This window comes from Aythya marila (assembly GCF_965140915.1).
Source record: "Aythya marila genome assembly, chromosome: 1".
In the NCBI taxonomy this organism is placed as follows: domain Eukaryota; kingdom Metazoa; phylum Chordata; class Aves; order Anseriformes; family Anatidae; genus Aythya; species Aythya marila.
Window position 1 is genome coordinate 76,737,217 of NC_139042.1, and position 17,013 is coordinate 76,754,229.

Genomic DNA, 17,013 nt, shown 5'->3' on the forward strand with positions numbered 1-17,013 from the left:
GATGTTTCTCATCAACAGCCTGAAAATTTGCTGTTTGTGTCCCCTTTTTCAATTATTTTACTGTCAGCTGCTGGTTCTGCAACTTTGGCAGTAACTGATATGCACTAAGAAATTTTGTGTGTGTGTGAGAGAGAGAGAGAGGGAGAGATAATAACGTGAAGGACTTTGTTTGAAGATAATCTGAAGGACTTTGTTGGTTTCATCTGTTCAGTTGTCCCTGAGCTGAAGTGTTAGGTATCTCCTTTGGGAACATGTAACATTAAATATTCATGGCTATCCAATTCTGAATCCATAATATTGAATATTCATATTGGAAACATAATCCCAAGAGCTATTCTTACCATATAAAGGAACAGAAACATAGCTGTAAAACTAAAGTATGCTTTAAACTGCAATATTTCATATACACTTAATTAGAACAGGCATACTAAGGTTTATTAAACATAAACATTTAAAGGCTCAGATTTGGCCCCAATGCAAATTCCTCTCTCCTGAGTCTAGAATTAATTTGTGGTTTCTTTTAACAAAAATTAGAAGGAATACTTGCTTTCTGGTGAGACAGGATGATACTTGTTTCAGTTTTAGAGTTTCTTAACCAAGAAAATGACTGTAGTAGGCACTTCATCATAACACTTGGTACTTCAATATCTGTTTGATTTTGAACAGCCCAAGCAAAGACAATGTCAGTGTGTTCAGCACACGTTCCTCCTGGAAGTTTTTACAGTTGTTTGAGTTGTATGTTGTAACTCCATGTGCCATCCTGGGTCCTGACAGCTCCAAGGGAATTCATTATGCAAGAAGTCAAGCTGCCTAACACTACTGCTTTCCCTCAGATGGAGGTAATTTAAGTTACCATCAAACAATCATACATTTTCTGATAGATTAGGAGAGGATGTTTTTGTAGGAGAACAGGCAGGAAGGATGAGTAAGCTCTGGGCATGATGCCCCTGCACTACCCTTGCCTGATTCAGGTCTGTGACTGCCCATACCCTGATGGTGGCAAGGTTGTATCTCCTTCAGACTCCCTTTCTGTGTTGACCTCATCACATCTAAGCATGGTAGAGAATTTTTGTAACAAACCCCATCCGAGGTTTCTCCTCCTGTCCTCCCCTTTCCTTCCCAATAGTCTTTCCAGCATGGCTTGGATTAGCCTTAAATTCTTACAGTTTCTTGTTTCAGATTTTGGTCTGCTCATTTGTCATCCTGATCCTGTTTCTTCTCTAGAATGACAGAACACAGGATCACCTCTCTGGATAAGATTATATTAGTGCTTCACTGTCAAATTGCCAATAATGAGTCTCTGCCAAATTTATATTCCAAAATTCCCCAAGCAGCAATTTAATTACATTATTTTGGATACAGCACCATTGCAGCTGCATTCATTTGATGGGGGTTCATTATGGTTTATGGTGAAAACAATGGCAAATTAGCTCTGATGTGTTTTGGAATTTGCTCTTTATTTAGTTTAGAATAGCTTTGTTTTAGTGAGCATGATTCCCAAGCCCATTTGATTTCACAGTCTGTGAGAAAATGAGAAGAATCAGACGGGAGTTTTTAAAAATCAGGCAATTACACCTGTTGTAGCTCAGCTATTGAGGTTCTGCTGCTTTGTGGTTAAAAGGGAATTATCAGAGAATTCCATTTCATCATATTTTATGGACTATTTAAAAATTTGGATGTTTAAATCGAAATAAATACCTAAATAACAAATCTCAGCTTTGTCCATATTTTTCATGGATAGACTTTTCCCAAAACATAATAGATTATATGCCTAGTAGAAATATATTTGGGGTTCTCAAGGAAATCTAAAACATACAACCTCTGTGACTGCTTCCACACTCAAACTTTAAGCCAGATTTGTAAAATATTTTTTTGAAATTTCAACACTTTCTGGAGGACATATAGTAAGTTCTAAGCATATACCAGTGGGTGACAAAGAAAACTAATCATAGGGCAAAATTCACAGAATAGGGATAAAAACCTCCAAAGATCAAATATGTTCTTGTACCACTACTTCCAACAAAAGCCACAGCTTCACATCTACATTAGAAGGTTTTGCCAGAGCACTAACATCACACGAGGGCCCCAGCTTCAACAACAAAAAAATAAATAAATAAAAATCTTTGTATATATATTGTTATAACACCATTTTTGTACCTCTGCACTTTAGTTTGCTTTGTTTATCAATAGAGTTGTTTTTATTGGCAAAAACACTTTTGGTCGTTTATTCACACAAGCAAAAAGAACACTTTCTTTTTCCAGCTTTCTTCAAATTCTGATAGATTGATTCAAGCTCAGTAGTCACATCTATACATCTTAACAGAAGTCTGTGGTAATAAAGACAATGACTCTTAGCTGAGCTAGACATAGAAAAGTTGCTATATCCCCTTTTCACATACAATTAAGAGCTATAGATTGAATTGCTCCAGCACCTTGCTTAGGATATTATTTAAAGTACATTCAATTACTTTCTTCCCTGTCCTACTCTGGAAGGTCCTCATCTTTACTTTGTGACAGAATATCTGACACAGTCATTTCAACTTGCTAAACGTCCAGAAAATTATTCACTAGCTACACGGAGTGGTTTTATATTAACCTTGAGGGCTGGTGTAGCTCAGGGCAGGATTGGACAGGCATGACACCAATGCCAAAGAGGAAACAGGGATGCAACATTACAGGAGGGAGAAAAGGTTGGACCCACAGAAACCAGCCATTAATTGATTTGGCTGCTTGGAAATTGTATTTTAGGCACCTGACTTGTGCCTATGGTATTAACGTGTAGTCCAGCAGTCTACACAGAGTACACTTATTTGGTCAGTGAAGATGGCTGGATGCCTAAAGACGCAGAAGATGGAGTAGACTGACTGGTCCCACCCTATTTAGGCCTGTGTTATTGTATTACCAGGACTGCTCACTGAAGGAATTTAGGATTCTGCAGGTGTGCCTGTGGCAAGAATGTGGTCTATACTGTGAACATAATATAAAGCAAAAGAAGCAACAGGACCAAGCTTTTAAGACTTAACACAAGGCTCTTTACTCATACTTCCTAGCTCTTACTGCTCCACAGCATTTAGAAACCATTACACAAATTCCAACTCTTAAACAATACTGAAATTACATGTATAAGAGAACAAAAAGGCAGAGCTTTATAAAAATTCTCTTTTACCCAGCATGCATAGGTTAAAATGGTTTCATAGCCATGACTAAGTCCTTAGCTACACTCCAGGGTTTCTGAAAGGCTTTCTCCATGAATTTTTATCACAGAAATAATGACTCAGAGAGAGCATCCCTGACAGAGGCAGCTTCCAAGATCGGATATTTACCTGACCTTGCAGACCTCCTCGGGAAGGAAAAGAGTTCCTCCAAGGAAAACATGTGACAGCACATTCACAGCCTGTTTTGCAAACAGGAGTAATCCAACAAGAAACTCCTGTCTTGAACTTCAAAGTGAATTGGGGTGCTTAGCATGGTTAAAGGATATCAGAAAAAAATGTGAAAAATAAGCGTCTTCCTTTCTACTTTCCTTTTATTTTCTTCCTTGGAGTGGCAGTTTCATCACTAATTATAAACACAATCATTACACAATAAGCCCTCCCACATCTGCATCTGTAACTTGTAACAATCATTTACCTACAATCCAACAATTTTCTTGTTGATTTTACCCCTATAGAGCAAACACTCAGTTTTACAAACAATAGAGGTAACAATTAGACTAAAAGTTTCCTTAAGTTATTAAAACACATGTTGATTTTGTGCACATCTAAAACCTTGACGGACTTCAGCAGTGCTGAAATTAAGCACTCTGAGATTTAAGAGCAGAACTCCAAATTGTTTTTGTTTGCTTAGATTTTGTTGTTTGTTTGTTTTTCTATATTGTAACAGTGATTTATTTGGAAGAAAAAATATACCGTTTTCAAATGAGAAGGTGCAAATTGATTTAGACAGATCAAGAATCCATTTAAGACTGCTTAAAATTCAGTCTACATTTAAATGTCTACATTTAAATTTTCAGGCATTCAAAAATGTCTTACTATTTTATCACTCTCATGTTCTTCCCTTACTCTTTTACAAAGTCTCTTTCAACAAAAGACATAAAAAGAAAGTTACTAATCTAAAGAGGTGGTATTACTTATGAGTAATTCATTGTATGTTCAGACAAAGGTTTTCCATTCTTGTAAATACTGACAATGCTGAATGTAATCAAGTAAATTAAAGACAGTAAAAGGTTTCTCTGATGATATTTCTTACACACAAAAACCTAAAATAACTTGTTAACATCCTGCTTGCATAAGAACTTCAGTGCATCAGAATTTCATGGGAGCTAGACCAGCGTCTACAAAGACCCTCTGAAAATAAAGCTAATTTAGAAAAATGTAAGACAGCATGAAAACACAAAAAGGCATCATGGCTGCTGCTCTAATTGGTGGATCTGAATGGAAAGGTCACGTTTTCCTCAAGAGTGATCATAAGAAATGCTCAAAAGAGGGTGAAAACATTATTGTGTTTCTAATATAACACCCCTTCCCCCCAAAGCTGAAGCATATTTTTTAAGTTGAAAGGTGATATCAAATGCAGGGGAAAGAACAACGTCTGCCCTTACTTAAGCACATGAAAGAAAAGATTGCATCATCGTAGGAGTTCACCCAAAGTTTGCATAACCTCACTGGGCATCTTGAGCAGGTCCTTTAGTGGACACCTATAGCTCCTTGGGATAAAAAAACACATCAGTGCAGGGGCTCCCTCGCATGGCAGAGTTTTCAATTCACAGATTAACCCTCAGTGCTGGTCTTCCAGCAGCAGCACTTCACCACAGAAAGGCAAGTGCAGCTCCATCCCACCGAGTTGAATCACACCCTATGTGGTGGAAACGACCCGGTGATGGGAGGGACATCTAGGAGTGCCCCCTCCCTGAGCAGCCTGGCATGCTGAGGAAGCAGGAACCATAGGAAAGACCATACAACATCCAGAAGGGCCATGACTACAGGAAAAACACAGAGCCTTTCTCTCCCAAGCATTCACCTCTGCCAATCTCATGTACATCTGCAAAAACATTTTTTCTCTTTTATAGTTTAAAGAATATAGTCAGATTTGTTATATTAGAAAAGGAACTGAACATTTTCTGTCTTGTTTAATAATATTATTATTATTATTATTTTATATTTATTATGTCAGTCAAATATTATTTGTATCATATTAAATGTTCCTTCTGTTATACCTCTGAAGGGATTTCTTGCGTGTATGTGCTTAGACTCCTTGGGTCATGGATATATTTTAAATGTCTGTTTAGTTGAACTGTCATCCATATACTGATCAATATATTTTCTGATCTTTTAACAACTTATTAATAAAATAAATATTGCTTGTATTCAGTTTGAAGAGACTTATAGCCAGCACCCCATACGTTGCTGGCTTAATCTGGAGATCAAATTTGCACACACTGCCATTAACCACAGCCCACCAAGTCTGTTTAATGCTTCTACCATGAGACACATCCATTGTAAACAGCTGTCTGCCTTTAATTTATTGAAAAGTTTGACTGTGTCACAGTAAATAAGAGAAAGCGGGCGTACAGCCTCAGGTTTTAAAATTGCTGGTGTGGCTCCAGAGATGTGTTTCAGTGAGGAGACTCCTGTAATGCAGGAGCCAGCAACAACTTCCAGTCCACTGTACACTGAAGCAATGGTTATCCTACCAGGGCACACCACCATTCCCAAAAGCAGAAGAATGTCAATCCATATAATTAATACATCTACGTACATATAATACATCTACCCACAGCTGATAGTAGCTGACAGTAAGAAATTATCAGTGTAGTATAGTCCTAATATGAAAGGTGATGAAAAGGAGCCTTTGTACTTTTTAGCATTTTGAGAAGAGACAATACATTTTATTCCTACTTATTGTAATTTTTATGAACTTTTGCATATGTCACATAAAAGATCTCTTCTTCTTGTACTACTTTTTCATTTTAATTTTATTGAGAACTCCCTTTGAAAAATGAATGTGATAACAAAATCAGAATTTCGTTAAGAAATAAAGACTGAAACACTTATGACATAAAAAAAAACACTACAGACCAAACCTAGAATTTAATTAACTTAGAATGTCTCACATTTCAGTTCTTTTTTCAAATTTAGGCAGTGTAAATTTTCAATCAATAGAGTACTATTTTGTACACTTATTACAGTGTACTATCTTTGGTTTGAACATCACAAGTAATGGGAGTATAGGCTGGCACAGAAAGCAGGACATGCAGTTGCACTGGAACTTCTCCTAAATGAGAATGCAGACCTTTCAGCACAGTGAAAAGGTGAGGTTACCTATATTTCACACAAGAATCATTAAAAGAAATCAAAAAGTAGTGCCCCTTTTGACTAGTGGAACTCGTCAATATTTATTATTATTATTATTTATTTAATCTTACCCATTACATGATGCCAGGAGGTAGCCTGAATATTACTGATACCATATGACTTTTCTAATTTACTAATTTACTAATTATACTTCTTCAAGCAAGGAATACATCTCTTCATGAATTTGTGAAAGATTTTATATTCTGGACTTAATTTTGAACAGAATCTTTGTGATTTGCCATGGTAAAAATAGATAAAATTATTTCTGTACTTTACAGATATGTTTAGCAGAGATGTTAGTACAGTGGAATACCATCTATTCCAAAGTCAAAAAAGCCCACAGAAATTTCCTTTTCTCTCTTTTTTTTTTTTTCCTCTCTTTCTTTTTTTCTTTCTTTCCTTCCTTTTTTTTTTTTTTTTTTTTTCCTTCTCTCTCTCTCTCTTTTTTATTATTCCACCAAAATATCCTTGCCATTTCAACTTTTAAACATTTTCTTTTTGTAGCCAGTGTTCAGTGTGTCACAAAGAGGCTATGGTGGTAAGGCATCTGTGGTAATTTAGAAGATCATCCTCAATATCAAAACTAATTAAATAGGGAAATTGCAAAAGGAAAAAAGCTAGCTGTAGGCACTCCAGTTACATCTCTCATCTACACTGAATTTGATCCCTCTCATACTGCAAAATATAATTAAAAGATCATATTGCTACTTTGTGTTATCCTGACACTGTAAGGACATTAAAATTACAAAATTTAAAATGACTAGACTGAAACAACATTTTACCTGGAAATTTTCCTTTATCCAAAAATGCAAATAGTGTAAGCATGAAAAAAAACACACACCATACCTTCCTTTCAGCGTCAAATTGATGAACATGCATTCCTGAAAACACATAAATAACCCCAAAACACTGGAAGTGCATTAGTGTCATACTCCAGATGGATAGTGAAATATTTCTACATAACCATACTCCTGACTATGGACATTTCTTGTCCTTTTTTTTTTTTTTACTTCTTTTTTTCTTTTTTTCCTTTTTAGTTTTTAGGTCTCAGAATCTCAAGGAGCTGTTTCAGAGTAAGTAAGGCATAGGCAAAAACACACAGGTGTTAGCAGGTGGAAAAAAAAATTCTAAATATTGCAGTGCAATCCCAGCTATGACAAAATTTCCCATCTTGGCAGCTGAAAACAGGTCTGTAAGCTCTAATGAAGGGGATCTGAAAGGTACAGAGGCAATGCAGACATCCAGTCTCTTGAGAAATTTGTCTGAGGCATTAAAACAACATGAGCATGCCCCCTTTTACAGTCATAACTGGGATATTGCACAAGGCCAACACCCCACAAAAAGGAGGAAATTCATAAAACAAATTATACTTTCACTTCAGCCTGCAGAAATTTCAGAAGAGAAGACTGTCATAAAAAGCAATCCTGCTGGCACCATACAGCATCAGGAACACCAATGTTATATTACTTATTTATTAGCTACCCAACATGTTCTATACATTTTACTGGCAGGAATGAAGACAATGTGGTTCCATTTAAGTGTTTGTACTTAGGTAACAATTGCTTAAGTAAGCTTATATAGAAGTTCCAGGGATAGCTCGGTAGCTCAGTATTGTCACACTATGACAAAATCATTTACTTTTCCATTTTCTTTGCTCCTTCTTCATTTTCACAGACTTTAGACAACTGGAAGAACAGAGAAGGCTCTATCTGATTCAAGAGAGTGCATTTTAAATGAGAGGTGAAAGCTGTGAAGTCCCCTCATGTCCCCAGTGTGGGTGCTTGCTGTTGGTATCAACAGCTTCCTTCCCACCCCACCAAAAGAAAAGGCTTCCTATGGGTCAAGGGAGGACAAGGGCGCTGGTCTCGGGGAGAGGAGAGAGAGAGGGAACACAAAGTCTTGCCATACACATCGGGCTCTGAGGCCAAAGGAACCCACCACAGCTTTGCAGTTTGTGACCTGGGAGACCTTGTCTGTCCTTGGACAATTCAGGCTTTTTGAATTAGGTAGGCACTATACCTTACTGGCTATGAACAACTATGTGTAGGCTCACAGTGTTGAGGACACACACAAATACTATCATTTTGCTAGGAAGGGCACATTTTGCTGAAAAAATATAAGGCCAAAGAATATCTTGATAGATGTTTGTAAAGACTGAAATGCAAAGTAATGTACTGGGATCGTTGCTGGATTTGTGTTTTAAGATCAGAGAATACAGAAAAAAATAATATAATAGGTAATGAAAATTGTTTAACATAAAATGAAGAACTGAAATGCTTTAATCATGCTCCTATGATTGTATGTCATTACAGGGCAGAATTAAAGTAATTTGGATTTCTCTTCATGTAGTAATTTAACATGTTAAATTAATCCTTGAGAGAAATCTGAATATTGAGTGTTCTGTAGTGCTAGTTTGGGAGATACTTACATCCATGTTGTTGTTGTTTTTTCCTATATAAAGCATACCACCAACAACCTTCACATTTGTCTGAAAATTTATTTGGTGTCACTTATTATTAATATCTGCATTAAAATAAAGTTATGCCTTTAAATAAATTTAGAATATACATACTTCATGTATTGATATACATATTTGTACACTTCCACATACCTCTCAATGCATCCAAAGAGTGTGAGATTTAGCCTACTCTCTAGGGCAAGTTCTCTTAAACACACTCCCTCAGCGAGCTTTATAACTCCCTAATAAAGCAATAAAAGAACTAGTTTTCTCATTCTATTTAACAATTTTAAGAAAATGTACTGTTATAGTACATAGAGTTCTGTCTTTGAAAGGTCACCTTGTTTGTAACTTCTCCCATTACCTACCCTATCTTTGTTACTTCATTAGGCAAGCACTACCTTTCCTACACAAAGGGTCAACCTGTCCCCAACTCTGAATGTTCTAAGAGAGTTAGTTATTTGTCCTTAACCTCATTTAGTTCCTTCATTTCCATTTTTATTGCTTTATTGTTTGCTGTTTAAACACAGATTCTCATTCTGAAGAGGCATTTGTCATTCATTATATTCCAACACCACCTCTCGATCATTGTATTATCTCTAAAAACATATAAGCAACAAAGGGACAGTCAGGAGGTCACTACAATAAGCAAATTAAGAGCTAGAACAGGGACTTGAAGTGCATTAGCATTTTGGATCACATCCATGGAAAATTATGAAAATATATTTAACATCTAGTCTACCTTCCCTGGAAATCGGAATCATGAAAACAAAGAAAATAATGCAGTACTAGTTACAATTACATTTGTCTTCTTCCTGTAGATATTATGCCTTCAACACTATCATTCCCACTAAAAATTGAAGGAAATATATTTAAATATATAAATTAATATATTTATTAATTTAATAAATATTTTTAAATATTTAAATAAATAAATATTTAATAAATATATTTAATAAAAATATTTAATAAATAAATTTTTAAAATAATATTTTAAATAAAATATATTTATTAATATATATTTAAATATATAAATATTTATGAAAGACAACTGGTAAATTTGTGAAAGCTTTTAAAAACTGTAGCTTATATTATTTAAAATATATTCAGTAAATAAAAACAATCGAATTGAACTTTATTTACAGCTATTGTTAAGTAATATATCATAATCCATGGTCATAAATACCTGGATCTCCAAACTAGGCTAAAACATTCTAAAACTTACCAAAACGACAAAGGAAAACAGAGTCCACCGCTAATGTTGTTACGACTCTATTAACATTTACTTATTCTTTTAAATTCCACCAAAGATATGTCAGATGGTGCAAACAAAAACCTGAGATAATACTAGACTAAAAAGTATGTTCTAAAGTCTGCCTTAAAATTTACATATCAATATAATAAGTGTCACTAGAAAGCCTTTGTAATAAAATAGTTTGTTCCTACATATATCATCTTCCATGTAAAAAGTTATTATTTTGGATATTTACAAATATTAAAGCACAGAGAATTAACTATACTTTTGCATGTTTCTGTGTTAAGTAATATCAGATAATATTCCTTACTAGTATATATATATGACTACTCCTCTTTTTCATTTCATAACAAATACAATGAAATATGTGTCAAGCAGTACCTAATCTAATAATAATACAAAGCTGTAGCTAATTTAATAACAATGAAAGTTCAGGAGTTCACGTTTTTTTCAGGTTAGTTATAGTGGTTTATATATATACTAAAGTTGCCTAGCTGTCACTGTAGAAAGTATTTTTCTACATTTTGAAATTATTAAGTATTATGTATGGAAAAGTGCCACTTATCTAAACGTTTAATAATGCATATCACTATAACACTGAAATACTATCATATTTCATATCAGTTGATTTTATTTTATTTTTTATTTTTTACTATAAATTGCTTCCAATAAATAGGAAGTTAGTATTTAAGGGCATGCAGGCAAACTATAGATTCATATGAGAAAAAAATGCTACTAAAAAGTTATATTAATGAAGTATTAAAAACAAATACCAAGAAAAACAACTAAAGTGTAGTTAATGCACACATGATCAAATATATTTTTATTTGACCTACCTATAAGTGAAAATTTATATTTACTTAAAATATCGGCATACGTATATTTATACAATTACACAATTCTGGATATTAATTGCTAGAAAGTATGTGTATTTCTGTGCTATCCAAACACATCTACACATACATACATACAAACATATGTAGTATTGCCATGTTATTGTATTAATGCAAACCCTATAAATATTAATATAAAATTGATAAAATGTATATAGGCATATATTTACATATATTTGCATAATGTATTTATATATAAGTACAGAAACCTGTATTCATGTATTGCCAACCAAACTGTTTGTTTGAGGACAGGCTTAGAATTGTTAGGTTCTCACAGTATCATAATATATCAATTAATGATCAAGCTGCAAATACAAAGTATCACAAAGAAGTAATAGTGGGAAATCTTCCCACATATTTTGCCAGTATCTCTGCACAGACATTTAAATATGAGAAGTTTTTATCTCAGAGTATCAGGGAAGGACATAAATTTTTGTGCTCTATTTGTAGAAGTTGTGGACCTGACAAAATCTCTTACCTTTATACCACCAAGGTAGGTTTATAGGAGTTGAATGCAATTCTTCTTATGTGGAAACAGCTTATGGCTGCTTCCCACCAAAAAATATTTGTGAGTAATTGAATTGACACATACTGAAAACCAAATCCTTGCATCCTGAATAAAGAAGTGCAGAAAAAAATAGATGTCTATGGATTCTGCCACTCAAATGAAATAAAAAGCATACAAACAAGAAGCTCCCTTTTGTTCTTGGAATTCCGGACTGACATTCGGAGGACTGCCCTGCCTTCATAAACATGTCCAATATGCAACAGTGCTAATAAGGTTCAAAGAAAACCACAGAGAATCACTGGTAACCTCTAACAGTTTGATTTAATAAAAGATTAAGTGGCAAGGAAATAATTTCAAAATTAATTTTGGGCAGGGTTATACATGTGAATGACCATATTCACAGTAAATATGAAGAGGAGTAAAATAGTTGGTTTCAATGGAGTTAAGAAGGTTTTATACCACTTTAAAATATGGTTTATTGTCTATCTTCCTCTTTTGTCACATCTCTCCGAGGCTCTTTGGCTAAAATTAAATGGATGATATCTCTCCATCCTCACCCACCACCGTCTCCCCCAAATATTCTTCCTTCTTCCAAAACAATTTTATATTTTAATTTCTCTTATGATTTTCCTGAGTATAAATACATAATAGGACAAGGAGTATAATAGGACAACAGTAATTTTCATTAATTTTCTCTAAAAATAACAAGTGCACTTTTAAATTGTGTTTTCCTTGCCATCGCAACAAGAAAAAAAAAAAAAAAAAAAAAAAAAAACAACAACAAAGAATCAACATCAAAAATAATTAGACAAAAATATTTTCTTTGTGATAGTATAGCGGAGTAAACATCAGCATTTGCATCTTCTATTTTTAAAGCTCTCATTGCTTATGTAGCTAAAATTTATTTCTAACTTTTACCACAATAATGACCACCACCTCATAAAGTCAGTGAACCACTGGAATGTTTCCTATTCTCTCTTTTTGTCACGGTTTATGAGGCTTCTATTTTTAAGGCATCTGTGTTTATGATTTAAAAAAAAAAAAAAGAAAAAGTCTATAAACACTAAAATAATTATACACACATAGTTATACTGTGAGGTCTTGGTAACTAAGAAAGAAGTGGTTCTGGAATGTGTCCTCATCTCCTTCCACCCACAGTAAAAGTTCATTAAGAAAAGCACCTCTCAGGGCTGGAGCCATAGCTGCCAAAGGAAAACACTTTCTCATTTTCAAATGTCCACAATTGTGATTACACTGACTGTTAAACATGCTTTAACATAGACTTCTCTGCTGGACAAGTGTACAGAACTCCTAATTAAAGGGTTTCATTTTTGCCACAAAAGGAGCTAGATTGCAATGGCATCTTTTGTCCTATGCTTAATGAAGGGTGAGATATAGTTTAAATAATTAGTAACACTGCTGGAAGAGAATGTGAGTAATTAGCATAGCTTGACACCCAGAGCTACACTAGTTGCTGTTGTTAGCATCAACAATGTGTTGATTTAAAAAAGAAAATTGCAAGAAAATAAAATGTCACTTGAAGCGGTTTGGGGTTTCTTTTTTAAAGATACAATTCACCAACCATTTTTGAATGAATCCACTACACTATTGACTACCACTTGCTCATTCTTTTAGAATTTTCATTTTAAATTTTGGTAACCTATCTATCAACCAGACCCATGTATTTAAAAACCCATAGCAACAATATAATGAGCAACAACCTGTTTTTCAGAGGGGAATTTTCTGATCTGCTTTATTTTGATCTACTTGCACATTGCATTTTCCAATGGCATCTGCACATTATTGATAGGTTAACAAAGACTACATGCAAGTTTGCACCAAATACTTACATTAGCAGCTATCCCTGGGCTCAGTGTAAATATGTTGAAACCAGTGGCAAAATTGGCACAACTGGTGTAATTGCTGGGAATAGCAAAGTGAAATAGGCTGCCTCATAACAAAAAGGTTAGTAACTGGATTTCATGTAGGCTAAAAATTTTCGTTATAAATTGATTCTAGATAGACTGGGTACAAAGAAAGTCCAAGTCTCGAAAAATTCTGTGGACACTATAAAGAATTATAGGAATTGCCATTGTAAGGAAAGGGTTATTTGATCCAGGCCTATCCTAACCATTAAATTAGTACTCAAATTATTCTTGAATGAGGCTGGCAGAAAGTACTCTATTAGGCTTCTGCCAAATTAGCTAACCTGAATAATATTTAATGTGAATGTTGCTTGTCTGTGTGAGATACCCATCCAGAGTTTGCTTAGGAATCTTTGCACAGCAAAAGCATAGATCATGCAAAAACACCCTATTTTTTTTTCTTAACCACCTGCAATGTTAAGCCAAAAATCTCAAAAGAAGATACATGCCTTTTAAACTTTTCATTCAAGACTAGTCATATCTAAGTACATCAGCATTATGAAATTTTTCTTTAACGTTTATTGACATCCTCAAAAATATTCTTATGGAGTATTTAATTTTGAAGGTACTTCATGTTAAGTATCACATTTCTACTCATATAAAGTTGATAAAAAATACAGCCATTCAGTCACTACTAGCTTACTAAATAGAAGCACCTGGTAAGCATGTAAACCTGCTGGATTATTGAAAAGAATTGTAGGTCCACGCCCCTTGTATTCACATTTATAGTCCATGTTCCATTGTACTAATGGCTAAACTCTTAATTGTTAAAGAAAAAATAAACCTGCTTAAAGGAAATAAAAAGCAGAAATAACAACCCCTTATTGAATAAAAAAAGTCTTTAAGAGATGAAAAGAAGCTAATAAGTCCAGGTAAAGAAGTATTTTTCATTATATTAATGTAATTGTAGAATATGATCTGCATGCTTGCACATGCATAGAGGCATAAAAAAAACGTGGTATGTGTAGGCAAAACTTACCTGCATTCACATAAAGTTGTTGTAGATGTGTGCAGCCTCATGTTTTTATTGGAAGGTATTTAAGAAAACCCTTCCTGTTAGTTAAACCTATTAATACAGCTTCTTTTCACATCTCTGAAATTCTGTGTGAGAAAGCTGGCAGTTAATCTTTGCCCTCCACATTTGTGACTTCTCAGTTGCAGTTCATAGCTAAGAAATCCCCTCAAAACACAGGCAGGCAAGCACACACAGACCAGCCTGGGGGAATGGGGAATGGCACCTTGGGGTTTTAAATTCATTCCTGTGCTCTGCCATAGCACCTGAATTGGTGTGATGGGTCAGGGGCTACTTGACTTGGCCTCAGCAGGAGTCTGAGGAGGCAGCTGAGCCTCCCGTTGCCCCTGGTGAGGATGTCCCACACGAGTTAGGGACTGCCAGTTGCCTGGGTGCTGGGTGGGTGAGATGCCATGCCAGTGGGGACGGAGGGCTCGCATAACCATGGGAATTGCTACAAGGAACTAGGGAAGAATTTTGGTTTTCTTTCCTGCAAGGCAGCACGGGAAGAGCAAGGCTGGCATTCGAACCCCCTGGGCTGGTTGGGCAGCTGCAGCCCCTGAAGCCAGTGCATGTAAATACATCTTCTGCTAGCAATGATGCAAAGAGCTTTCCACAATGAAAACAACTCAATGAAAAATAATCAACAGCAGAGTGTATGTGAAGAAAGCCTGACATTTCCGTCAGTGCCTGTGTATATGCAGTCAACACGAAAACCCTGCTAGATGACATGAGTGAAGATGTAGGCAGATAAACAAATTCACCCCAGCAGTAGTGCACACTGCATATTCCTTATGATAGCTATAGAAAAATATAGAAAAAGCACAACTGAGAAATCTGTCTTTAAGGGAAAATCTGACACTTTTTCAACGTTGATGAGCACATATAGATCTGTATATGTATCTCATCTGGTGACAGACCGCACACCTGCCTTTACCAGCCCCTGCCCAAAGGAGGAAATACAACACCCATCTGAAGGACGCTTTCCTTCCCAACCACGCGCTGTGGGGTGCAGAGGTTGGTAGGTATCACTAACCTTTAACTTGTCATAGCGCTCGCTTAAAGCTGCCACCTGATGGTCACGGTGCCGTCCAACTAGCTTGCACAAGGCACAGATCAGCTGGTCATCAGTCACGCAGTACATGTTAACCTTCTCGTCCTCGTGCTCCAAGCACATTAATCCCCTGATGTGAGAGTCTGGGATGGGCTCGATCAGCCGGTGGCCAGTGAAGGGCTTCTTGTTGGGGTGAGTGGCTTTCAGGCAGTCTTCGCAGTAGGAGACCTCACAGGTAACACAGGTCTTCACCGCCTCCTGGGCAGGGTCCTGGTCGCAGAACTGGCAGAGGACCTTCTCGCAGGACGACATGCTGTTGCTGTCAAAAGCCCGCTCCCGGCGGGTCTCGCTGGGGGAGTTGGGCCCGCTCACTGAGGCTTTCTGAAACCGGTCGATGATGTTCTGCAGGGTGACGTTGCGCTTGAGCCCCTCTAAGCCACGCTGGCTGAGGGTGATGACATAGCGGCAGGTGGGGCACTGGAAGGCGGTGATAGACTCCACCGGCTCGTTGGTGGCGCAGTGGGAGACGAGGATGCGGTGCGCGCAGTTGAAGCAGAGGCTGTGAGCACAGGGCAGCAGCAGCGGGTCTTCAAACAGCTCCAGACAGATAGGGCAGGTCAGTTCCGACTCCAGTGTTTCCATCTTCAGGCAAAGCTTTCCTGTGGCGTCAGCGAAATCCAGGGAAGCTGATCAGCTATCTGGAAACACACGTAAAATTCGATTAGGCAAGAGAGAACATGAGGGGTCAACTGTGGGGGGTTGTCAGCTTTTGCTGCGGCTCCCAGTGCTATCAATCCACAACACCAAGCGGGAGAGCGATCTAAAGTTTTGAAACTGCACATGCACACATCAAGGTATTTAAAACTAGACTTTTTTTTTTTTTCCCTCCTTTTCCCTTTCCTTGTCTCTCTCTGTTCACTTAAGAATGCAAACCAAAAGCTTGTTCTTAATTGCTTTTGCTTTCTCTTTCTCTCTCATGTGATTGAGGAGAATGGAAGACGTTTCTGTGCATTGCTAAAAAAAAACAAAATGATGACCTTCAAAGAACCTATTACAGTGAAACCAGATTTCTTCTGCAGATGCTGCTTTTGTCTTTGCTAATCTAATAGTAAAACTTCCTTAAAAACCTTCACTTTTGTATAGCATTGTGCAAGATCAGTCCAGAGTATACTAGCTAATAACTTTAAATCTAGCTTTGTTAATACAGTTTCCCAGAATTATTTTCTGTGACTTATATTTTCATTTGCTATTACAGCAATAGTACAGCATTTAGAGTATACCTCATTGTTTACCTGTGCAAATATATACTTTAATATGTACAGGGAATCATGTGTCAAGGAAACCACATGATATTTTGACGTCTTTTATGTATATATTGTATATTATGATATATATTAATATATTGCTCCTGTGTATTTCAAGATCATATGAATAAAAATATTTACCAAAAACATGCTTGCAATATATTTTTGTGCATATCTCCAAAGGACTCTATATTGTCCTAACTGAAATGCCCAAAGAGATATGGATGAAACAAACTATTAAACAGTAGTTT

General features: G+C 36.0%; 1 protein-coding gene across 4 annotated transcripts in view; it reads right to left on the reverse strand.

The window, feature by feature from the left end:
• Positions 1-17,013, reverse strand: part of MID1 (midline 1) — a 245,479-nt gene that overhangs the window by 82,721 nt on the left and 145,745 nt on the right. For all 4 annotated transcript variants that reach the window (XM_082782121.1, XM_082782120.1, XM_082782122.1 and 1 more), the window contains exon 2: positions 15,441-16,156. In XM_082782121.1, the coding sequence (XP_082638247.1) occupies positions 15,441-16,100 (660 nt within the window). In that variant the 5' untranslated portion in view covers positions 16,101-16,156. The remainder of the gene's footprint in view (positions 1-15,440; positions 16,157-17,013) is intronic.